The sequence below is a fragment of the Parasteatoda tepidariorum genome, chromosome 1 (assembly GCF_982258835.1).
Source record: "Parasteatoda tepidariorum strain Cologne lab strain chromosome 1, Ptep-v5.0, whole genome shotgun sequence".
Lineage (NCBI taxonomy): Eukaryota > Metazoa > Arthropoda > Arachnida > Araneae > Theridiidae > Parasteatoda > Parasteatoda tepidariorum.
In genome coordinates this window covers 55,030,798-55,042,803 of record NC_141755.1, presented here as the reverse complement: position 1 = coordinate 55,042,803, position 12,006 = coordinate 55,030,798, and the positions used below count along the sequence as shown (strand labels likewise).

At 28.2% G+C, this 12,006-nt stretch overlaps 1 protein-coding gene across 2 annotated transcripts; it reads left to right on the top strand.

Annotated features, from left to right (window-relative positions):
• The first annotated feature begins 2,714 nt into the window (after positions 1–2,714).
• Positions 2,715–9,408, top strand: LOC107455595 (uncharacterized). Of its 2 annotated transcripts, XR_001585607.4 has the most exons (3): positions 2,715–4,229; positions 8,891–9,124; positions 9,216–9,408. XR_001585607.4 is itself a non-coding variant. In XM_016073219.4 (2 exons), exons 1-2 carry the CDS (start codon positions 2,921–2,923, stop codon positions 9,001–9,003), a joined length of 1,422 nt encoding a protein of 473 aa, XP_015928705.3. In that variant the 5' UTR covers positions 2,807–2,920; the 3' UTR covers positions 9,004–9,408. The 2 variants fall into 2 exon arrangements, 1 of the variants encoding a protein (XP_015928705.3); XM_016073219.4 differs by having other exon boundaries at positions 2,807–4,229; positions 8,891–9,408.
• Positions 9,409–12,006: the final 2,598 nt, after the last annotated feature.

The window sequence follows — 12,006 nt, the reverse complement described above, 5'->3', positions numbered from 1 at the left end:
CGCCTGGAACGAAAGTCGCTGTATCGGTCGCTGTTTGTCCTCCCACAGTAAGGACAAATAGTACAGAGAATGAAAGAACATCCATGCCTTGCCCGGGATTCGAACCCAGAACCTTTCCGATGCAAGGCCATCTCCCTGACAGTTACACAGTCCGGTCGGGTAAGACAGTTCATGAATGGCGGAATTATTCCGAAAAAAATCATGAAATTGTGACAGGTTTAATCATGAATAATTGCTAGATTTTTTTAATTTTTTCTCTGGAAATGTCAAGGTATTTGAAGGTGACCACACTGTTCGTGATTTTAAATACCATTAAATAATACTTTAAAGAAAAACATAAAAGAAATATTAAATTGTCTTTTAACTTTAGACCGCTAGTTAAACAAATCGAATGCACGGCCCCCGATTTGCTGCAATTATAGAGAGATTTTGTCTGAGAGAGAGTGTGTTTGTCTTACGTTAACAGTTACGCTAACCTAATTTTCTAGTGATATTGTGATTTGTAGCTAAAGTTCGATGCATGCGCTGTGACACTCAAATTGGCGATCGAAATGGGCTGCAGGTGGCGTAGAGCAGAACTCTTTTCCTATGGCAACACTTCACATGCTTTCTCCATTAGCGTGTGGAAAGTCATAGAGGAAGGAAGTACGTTAGTTTCTCTCTTGATTTTCATATAGATTAAAATCTTTTAACTTGAAAAACTATATGGAACTGAAAACTACATTAAACATAGTTCTAAAGAAAAGTATCACGGAAATTTTTAAAAATATTTTTATTAAGTAAAATGGAAAAATATTAAGAAAAGGGAAAATATCGTAGTACATTCCTATATAACTGAAAAGAGGAGGAGAGGGAAGGGAGAAGGGCTAAAGGCATGAAACCGGTCTCTCCCCAGATGGCGTATTCGAGTGTTGCGATCGCGAATAGCGTAAGCGGGAACTGTTACTCTATGCAAAATCTCTCAACCATTTTCATTCTCTCTCCCCCCTGCCGCCAGACTTAGCTTATAGCACTGTTTGATCAGCTTATTCAGATTACGTAACATAGTTTATGTTTGGTGCAGTTCCTTCTCAACTCTTTAACTTGCTTTTCTTAATTTCGACCATGCATAAAGAAGTCCCACACGAAATATTAACTAAACCACTACTAAGTACTCGAAAAATCGGATCAAAATTTATTTAAAGTCCATTTACTCTGCGATAAATGTCCCACTTATATACATTCGACTATTTTAAGCATTCATTCATTTCTGTGCTGGTTCAGTGGTTAAAGGCACTGAACTGATATTGGACCTGGGTTCGATTATCACCCAGCTTCAAATCTATGCATACCAGCTTATCTAGGAAGTAAAGATAGCCTGTACGGAATGCTAACCACATTACCACAATCATGCCGTTGTTCTTGAAATTGCGGGGACTTAATCTTCACGACCCGCCTGGCTCACAGCGGGCTGTGGCGGAAATACTTTACTTTTCTTTATTGTTTAATTATTAATATCGAAAAAATGTATGAACAATTTTTAAACTATAATTTAGATATTAATTTTTAAAAGAAATTTACTCGAGTGTTCTGCAGAAAGAAAAACTGATGAGGAAATGCAAATGTCGTTGTAAAGAATAATGAATTCATGCATCATTTCAAGGCAAATAACTGAGTTCAGCTGATCCCCTTAAGTTCAGATTATTTTAAGATCAAATTTAATGCGTAATTTGTAAAACTAATCTGATATATATTCTGTATTTGCAGTCTAACAAATGAAATAAAAATAAAAATAAAAATTCAGAGGTCGAGATAAAATCGAACTGAAAGTCACACATTGCTGATCTGACAAGTCGACTTCTATTTTTCGAACATCAGCTTGTTTCCGCCTTGAGAATTGAATAAAATTAATCGTTGAAAATACGATTGAAAGTCACTCATAAAATTGCCTATCTCAATCTGTCCATTTCATCACTTCTTAAAGTTTGTGCGTAAGATCTATGAAATTTTATCTATTTATTGCTAAATTTCTTTTATGGGTAAGTGAAGTTTTTCATTAAATTATCTAAGGTAGTGTAAAGTTAGCCAATTTAAATCGCAAAAAAAATTTTTTTGAATTTTTTGAAAACAAAAATTAAATACAATAGTTAAGAAGAAATGCGTTGAACAGTTTTAACATTTAACAGAAAATATTTCCTTACAGATGTTTTGAATTTTTCTGCTAGTATTTAAATATATATATATATATATATATATATATATCATAAAATTCAAGAAGAATTTTGACTTTTTTGGTAAAAGAATAAATCTTGTAACATTTTACTACTTAAATATAAATATAAACAATTGCTGAAAAATTTCGAAATCAACCAAAAATTTTTATAGCTATTAAAAGAATTGATCCTACCTTTAAACTTTAAAGAGCAAGAAGTTTTTCCGGCTTCCTTTAAATAAATTTTTATCTCTTGAAACCATAATCGACCTTGGTGAGCTTTTTTTTCTGTTTATTTTGACGAATATTTGATTTAGAGCATGATAAGGGAAGTTCATTTAGGTCACCCTTTGTTAGTCATTCACAATTTTTTCTCAATTTATTACAGAGAAAAGTCCTCTTTAATTTTTATTTATATCCAGGCACTAATAAATCTAAATGTATTCGTTGGAAACTCTCCAAAGAGCTTTTCAAGATGATTAAAAGCCTTATGTCACGTAAGTGACATAACTGACATAACAAGCACTTGCGATCCTCAAATCTTCCTCATCTTCTCCTTGTGGGGAAAAAAGCGTGATTACCATTTTTATCATTTCCACTTTGCCCTCTAGCGCTAGGACTTCACTATGCATTCAGCAATTTGTGTTCATTAGCACTCAAAATGCGGTTAACACGGTTTCGATTAAATTTTTTTAACGCTGTGTCAAGAGGTTTGGGAGTGATAACAGAATGAAATTGCAGATCTGCTGCATTCTCGCCTCGATTATCCTGGTGAAAGGACAAATGGTTCAACTCAGTGTGGAAGCCCAAGCTTCATATGTAAATTTCACCTGCCCGTCAAAGCGGGCAATGCGGCCTTGTCAGTGCACGGTTGTTCCTGATATTCCTACGGTACAATGCGGTGGTGTTCGAAGTTTGAAAACCATTCGTGCTGCTCTAAAGGGATGGTTAAGAAATGATCCTATCCCGTACTTACAAATTGTGGATGCACGGTTTGTTGGGCTACCATCAAGAGCTTTTGTTTCCGTGAACGTTTCACGTCTTGAGATAAGAGACTCGAATTTGAGGTGGGTAGCTAGCGATGCATTCAACGGCTTACATTCACTCATGATATTGATCTTACATAACGTAAAACTTATGACTTTTCCTTCGGAATCCCTGAGTCACCTATCATCGCTTGTTAGCTTACAATTGCCAAGAAATAGACTCTCGAGTATATCATATCATCATCTGAGAAGTGCCAATAAATTGAAATTACTTTCTCTGGCTGAAAATAGATTGACGTTTGTGGAGAGAGACTCTTTTCCCACCACTCTTGTTTCCCTGACGCTTTCAAAGAATTATTTGAGGTCTTTGAACAAGTCTGTTAGAAATTTGCCAAGACTTGAGTCACTGTCTATAGATGACAATCGATTAATTGATGTAGAAGGGGAGCTTGATGGTCTTTACAGTTTGAAATACTTGAATCTAGCTAGAAATATGATACGCAATTTAGGAGTTTCTTTACGACAGTTGAGAAATTTAGAATTTCTTGATTTGCAGTATAATTCACTTCATGAAATAGGAACCTCTTTAAAACATTTATCGAATCTTAAAAGTCTGAACCTCTCAAAAAATCGATTGGTTCATTTGAATGCGATTGATTTTAATAAACTTTCAAAACTCAAACATTTAGATTTAGCTGGAAATAGTATTGTATTTATCAGTGAAGCTTTTCACCCACTATTGAGCTTAGAAACACTAGATTTATCACAGAATCTTATGCGAAATTTCACTTTTGATGACGTAAGACTTTTATCTAAGCTAAAAGTGCTGGACCTAAATGACAACAGACTGGAATACTTAATTTCTGGTTATAGCTCAAATATTTTACAAACAGAAAGGCTGTTTTTTGCCAGAAATAAAATAATTAGTTTGGGTGAATTTTTAAGACATTTTGTGTGCCTAGAAAGTATTGATTTAAGCTTTAACCAACTACGGATACTAAAAACTCTGGATTACACAGTTTCAAATAACATGGAGTACATTTCTGTATCAGGTGAGAAGTATATAGATAATTTTAACAATAACTATCTCCATTATTAGATAAAATTATTTGTTTGTTATGAGTTAGATTTCTAAAATATGTAATGCTCTTACAAAATCTCATTAAATTAGTAAAAGCAATTACAATTTCTCCAGTTTATCAAATAAAAGTTTTTTTTATCAATAATTTAACAATTCAATTGTTTGGTCGTATTGTAGATATTCTCTCTGGGTGGTTTTATCTTCTTTAAATAAAAACAGAAACCATGACCCGAAATGCCCAGCTGATTTTTTTCGCCTTCTTGCGTTCACTGTACTATTTTTCTGTTTTTTTTTATTTTTGTGACAGATATAACTTCGAACGCCGTTTTCATTCTATTTCCATACTCTTGTAAAAAAAAGTTTTCTTGGGTTTAGAACAGAATAGCCATAGTATCATAAAACAATACAATTAATCCAATCCCCGGGGAAGTTGCTCAGAATATAAGAATAAAAATTGTTCTTCAGTTTCTATATCGTACTATTTAATTATTTTGTAAAGTAATCATAAAATTATTTTGTTATCAAAAATGTAAAATTAATTACATGTATACGCACATTGCCCTGGAGGCATACGCACACCTCTTTCTGCTACGTAAATCCCGAATCGTTTTAGGTAATGAGGTCTTCTAAAATGGCAAGGAGACTTATTGTTACGTTATGGTTAGAATAAAAAGATAAAACTGCAAAAATATGTGTTAGAGAAAGAGGTGTGTTAAAAAGAACTCTATTTTATGCTGTGTTCAACTTTAGAACAAAGTGGTGAAAATCAATAGATTCTATTTTAAATGATCTGAAAAAGTTTTAACTGATAGAAAATACAATATTACCCTAAATAATACGAATGTAAGTAAAAGTAAAAACGTTTGTGCTAAAATCTTGTGTATATCGAAGCAAAAGAAAATATGTTCGGAATATTTAAATTTAACTACAATTTTTCAATTAATAACAGAAAGAAAACATGAGAAAGAAAATTGCTTAAAATTTTCTATTTCATTAAAATGAATGAGAAGGTATCGTAAAAGGATATAAATATTGCTATTTAAATTAAATTAATATGAAAAATATTATGCATATATATATATATATATATATATATATATATATATATATATATATATATATATATATATATATATATATATATACTATATATATATATATATATATATATATATATATATATATATATATATATATATATATATATATATATATATATATATATATATATATATATATATATATATATATATATATATATATATATATATATATATTTTGCATATTATATATATATATATAATATGCAAAAAGGAAACAAAGAGAAAAGCGTAGAAAATTAAGAAAATTAATAATTTTTTTTCTTTTTTATAATTTTATTTTATTTTATTTTACATGAGAATTTAGTATTTTTTCTTTTTCTTTATTCTCTTGGAGATAAGGGTGATCGATCTCGTCCACCCTTCTTTATACTGCCTCTGAGAAATAATTTCAAGGGGGATAATCTTTCTTATTGCAGCTAATTCTCAATGTTTATGGAGGCAAAAGGATTTTGACCCAAAATATCTCAGAAAATTATTGACCACTTTCTCTGAGACATTGTAAACTAAATTCGTGTGTAGTTTTGTTTACATTTAAAAAAATAAATAAAAAAACAGCATTCATTTTTAATTGTTAAGAAAAGTTATCGATATAATTAAACTAATCATAAAAAGATTTTAGTGATATCAAATAAAAAATAGTTCTATCAAAACTGATCTGTTGGATTCCTGAGATTTAGAGAGCTGAAAATTCTCATTTTACTCTAAGCTACAATATTGGTCACGAGGACATGAACTTCCCAAAATTAAATGTTTTCTTGAACGAAACAGAAATTTTTTGTAGAGGGCTGTAAGTACAGTGAACAATAAAAAAGAAAAAAAAATATCAATCTGATTTTTGCATGAACTAAGTTGTTGAAAGGGTTGGTAGATAAGGTTGACCTCAGATATAGTGGAGGTGATCTGGAAAATATCAGGAGCCAATAGTTTCGTCAGGATAACAATAAAAAATTTGAGATTAATTATAATTATTGCAATGTAATGTAAAACGATGAAATTCAACATTTGAAAGAAATCAGTCGAACAGTATTTGAGAAGTGAAAATTTCAAATGCGGCTTTTTTGAAATTTTGGAACTCAAGAACAATATGACTAATTTCGTTTAAATTTTTGTTTTAATGGTGGTTTGGTTTAAATAATTTAATTAAAAATAATAAAAGCTTTTCATACCTTGCAATTAAAAAATTTTTCGTCCATTCTTAAAAAATAAAAAATATTAAATTATTTAAAAAAAAAATTCACAAGAAATCATCTTTATAATAAGCAAATTTTATAGATGGGTGTAAAAATTTTTAAATTTGCTGAAAAAATTCCTAAAATATATTAAAATGAGCAAAAAGGGACATAAACAATAATGAGGCCAAACTTCTGACTAGTCTCCTGACTAAACCATTGGGATCATATTTTCCAGATTGCGATTATAGATTCCATATTTTATATTCAAAAATCCAAATTTAGGGAGAAAAAAAAGGTATGTTAATTCAAAGGAAATCCATTTTTGCTCCTGATTCGGTAACTTAATTTACAGTTAGCTCTAATTAATTGGGTATAATATAGCCTACGTCACAGGTTGTGTTGTTCCTACTAAATTTAACCCATGAACGGCATTTTCTGCGAGCCTAACTTCAAGCCACAAATTAACAAACGAAGTGTTCGATCGTTTAAATAGCTGCTCGCCAGATTTTATTGCATTATAAGGAAAAGTTATTGAAACTAAATACAACTAAATAAACAACAACAACTAAAACAAATAACAACAACTACTAATAACAATAACTAAATAAATAACAACTAAATTCCATTCGTTTAGCATTGCGTCATATGTTGTTCCTACTAAATCGAAGTAGTTGTGTTTTTTTCATATTATACCCAATTAGCTTATATGAGGTCAACCTTTAAACCATTAAGATGGCACTTTACGTGAAAATCTGATTATTAAAATAAATAATATACAGTGTGTATAAATAATATACTTTTTCTCTTTTTTTTGTTTTTTTTGTTTACTGTACTTCTGTTTCGCACTGTTTATCGTTATTGTTTTAGATACGGGTATTGTTATACGTATGTTATCGTTTTATTATGGATAATAATTTAACTTTGCCAACACATAATTCCCCTAGTAAGCATACGTCTTAGAGAACAAAACAACATTTTGTTCAAAAGTATTGTAAGTATGCGCTCAAAAATCAAGTCAAAAAAATTATTCAATATATATATAGATATAGATATATATATATAATAGATGAATAGAGCAAAGCAGTTTACAAATTTCTAAGTGTTTTTTTTCTTCTCGTTGTCGTCGGAGCATTTCTAGAATTTTATTCGAAACTTGCTGCATCTTTCGGAATATTACAATGACGTCAGAAACTTATTAGACTAGTTAAAAAATTAATCTGTTATAAGTTTTTTAAAAGTTTAAACGTAAATAAAACCCAAACTGATAAAAATGGATTTTACAATCGGATTTTAAATCTTATTAGATGGAAGAATTCGAAGGCTTTAATATAGAAAATTTTCATTGAGTCAAAGATTTTTCTGGCTCTTATCTTTATTTTTTTATTCGCTTTTTGGCAGCCTGCCGAACAAGTGTCAAGATCTTTGATGCTTTTTAATTTATTCTAAATATAGATCAAGGTCAAAACTGTTAAACATTTGAATTATTACGCATATCCATCCCATCCAATTTAAAAATAAATAATTGAAATCACGTTTGCTGTTAACGTTTAATATTTTCACGAAAGAAAATTTTTAATTTTTTAACGACGAGGAATTAAAATTTTGAAAAAAGTCAATTTAGTCAGATAATTTTGTGATTTAAGTTTGTTTTAGAGCATTTATTTTTAAATATTCTTAGACTTAAAATAAATTTACATTGGAAAAATTGTTTTAAAATATTTAATTAATAAGAGTTTAACAGAGCTAAAATATTTTTATGATTTAAAAAAAAATTTGTCCCTAAAATTAGCACTACGTCTTAACTTTCAGAATTCTTGATGCTGGTTTGTTTCATTGCACCAACCATTGTAAATCCAAATTTTATCGTAAATGCAATTTTCTACAATACAATTCTAAAGTTATTTGAAAATATTGTATCAAATGCATTATAATACTTTTAATTAAACTAGAATAAAATGGTCACCGCTATCCATGACAGTAGATCAGCAGGACTTCAAAAACGTTACGAATTCTCCGGGGTGGCAAATTGGATTCTTCCTAAGTAAAAATAAAATATTTTTACAAACAACTATATTCTTAAAAATAATATTGTTCAAGTTAAAAAAAAATATAACGAGTTTTATTCAAATTTCTTTAATTTTAAAATTTAGTATTGAATTCCCATAAATTATATTTTATTAATGCTGTCCGAAAAATATGATAATTAAGTAAATTTATTTATGAAACGATGATTAAATAAATTTATTCATCATATATCTAAATGAATTTATTCCAAAAAATTAAATTAGTGAGTAGGTTATTCATTTATTCATAACAGATTTTATTTATTTGTTACTAATATAATTTTTTTTATGCAGGCAATCCTTTGATTTGTGATGAAGAACAAATGTCTGTGTATCATGAATTACGAAATAGGAATATAGAAGTTGATGGTCAACCACAATGTAACATTGACGTCATGCACTTGTAGAAAATCATTCTTTAAATTTGATACAAGTACAAATGAAACTAGTCACTTGCAAGATCTGAAACGGGTATCTATCAGTTAGTACTTGCACCGAACAGTATTGCTTATCACTTGGAAATAAAATGTAAGATGAAGTCATCTTATCATCTTTCAATGAATTTATTGTTCATTAATAGTTTCAATATATGTTTATACGTTCTCGTTTTAAATTACAGGTATGCTGAGATTGAGTGGGAGATTTACGGAGTATTAGAGTTATCACGAGTGCTATGTAAAATTATTGTAACTTGATAAGAAAAAAAAATTCATTGATATTATTTATTTATTTATTTAATTTTGTTTTTAAAATTAAGAGGACTATAAATGAGGGTTGTCGTATTTTAACCTAGCAACAAAAAGGAAAGAAAACACCTGTTAAAAAAAGCTACTTAAAAGAAATAACCGTCTAAACTGAAAAAAAAAAAGAAAAGTAGGTGGCCTTCATTAGATATTTTTTTAATAAAGAGGCAAGAATGTCATTTATTAATTACAATAATATGACTAGAATTAATTTGACACTTACGGAACAGTATTGCAACGTCAAACAAGCTTGGAAATTTTTAAGAGCTTGTATACTTTTAATGTTAATCTTGACTTTTTGCAGTGAATACAATAATCTTTGATAATTGCTTTCTTTTTGGGATTCCTAAAAATCTAGGCTATTAGATTTTTATTTAAAATGATGTTTGCAGAAAACCTTACATTACAATAAATGTTTATATGTGAATAGACTGAATTAAAAAAAGTTTTTATCGGAATGTCAATATTATTATTCTGTTTAATTGTCCTATTATTACTTTTATAATAATGGCATCAGTTGCAATACTCAGAATAACCATAGTTACGAGTAGAATAAAGTGTTCCTTAATTTTTTTTTAATAGATGGGAGCAATTAGTTACGTTACTAAATAAAATTTGACAGATCACCTACTTCATTTTGATTTCCCAGCAATAGATCAAAGTAAACAGATCAAAGGTTCCCAGAAGTATCAATTTCAAGTTAGATAAAAACTTCAGAATATTATGCACCTAAATTGCACTTCCAATGGTAATATTTTAAAACTTGTTATTTAAACCTGCAACTTACTTAAAATGAAGTTAGAACCAAACAGCTTTAATGTTAATATTTTTTTTCTTCAAAGAAACTAATTTTAGCAAAGATAACTTTAAATCACGCGTCCCTTTCACATTTTAACGCAAGAATTTTTCTTCTTCTTTCCTTTAACATGTACTAATACATTTTTAAAGGTACAACATATTCTAAAAGGATGAGGTTTGAAAATATTTATTCGTAATAATCATAGCAATAAGTCGTTCATTTTCTTAAAAATTTATAATGAAAATTTATAGTTTTATTTGTTTATTTAATTTCTCATCATCGATAATATTAATGTTTCATTACAGTATTACTTTTCACAAATTACATGTTTCTGTGCAAATATAGGTGAGCATTTGGAGTTTTGTTTATGCGTTTCCTTTTATGTTTTCACGATCAATTATATGAATTTATATGAATTAAATATCACCTTGAATAATATTTGATCTAATGCTCAAATTTCATTATTTATGAATCTAATAATGTGATATTCGTGAAATGTTAATTTCATCATTAAAATAATCTATAAATTTTAAAAAATTGTTGTTTAGGGGGATCATTGAAATTTTTTTTTTTAAACTGTAACTTAAAAGTTATTTTTTACAAATTTTTCAAAGTAAATGTAATGGAAAAATAAGTTCTTACTAAAAATAATTAATGTTTTCTTTTTAAATTTGTAACAGCTTTTAGTTTCTATTAAAAAGAGACAAATGTATAGTACTCAGCGAATTATTGATAATATTATAAATATTTTTTCATCGTTATTTATTAGTTATTGTTTCAATTCATTGATAATATTATAAATATTTTTTCATCGTTCTTTATTAGTTACTGTCTCAATTCATTAGACTTTTCTTCTATACTCATGTTTGCACATAACACATCAAGACGATATATGATTGTTTGCTATGCCAAAGCTTGGTTTATTAACTGATAAAGAAGCTGCTATGCATATTTTTAATTACTTTAATATTATTTATTAATTATTTCATAATTTTATTAGCAATTTTTTTCATTATTTGAATAAATATATTTTTTTATTCATTTTTCGTTTGAGTAAAAGTTTGTGATTGTAAAGGTGATTATAAATATTTTATAATTTAAGGAAAAAAAAGTAGTATTAAAGTTTATTTTTTCGAATTAAGTTTCCTGCAGATTGAGGAGTTTTTAAAATATCAAGCAATCTAGCAGCAATATTAACTTGTTGCTTAACGAAAAATGTCACTATTGCAACCACTAACAATTGTACATTTACGTATAACAGAAAAAATATTTATCGCTAATGAATTATTTTAATATTTACGTAAAAACTAGCTCAACGTTTAGATATAATATAATATAACTAGCATACATGTACAGTTCTAAAAAAATAATAACAAAATAAAATAACGGACCACTCTGAATATCTTTTGATATAATCATCGAATTTTCATTTCATACTCATTCTTAATGACGTGAAGGAGTAACCTCAAATTTGCTAAAGAAAAAAAAAAAAAAAAAAGGTCAGACGATATTTTAAGTTACAAAATCAGACACAGAAACGTACTTTCTCCGAATTTTAAATATCTGACTTTTTTGAAATTCAATTTCTCAGGAACTATTCAACCGATTTTACTCAAAATTTGTATTTTGATACATAAAATTACATTCTTTAGAGTGATGTAAAAATTGTATACATTATAATTCAAAATTTTTTAGACCACTCTTGAATAAAATAATAAATATTCAATAAAAGTCATTTTTTGCATGGAATTATCTTTCGATAAACGAATTATAAAATTATGTGCAAAAATGTTTCAATTCGCTTAAAAAGTTTTCGGGATTTGGCGAAATACGCAAAAATAAAATTAACAATAAGGGTTCCAAACTTC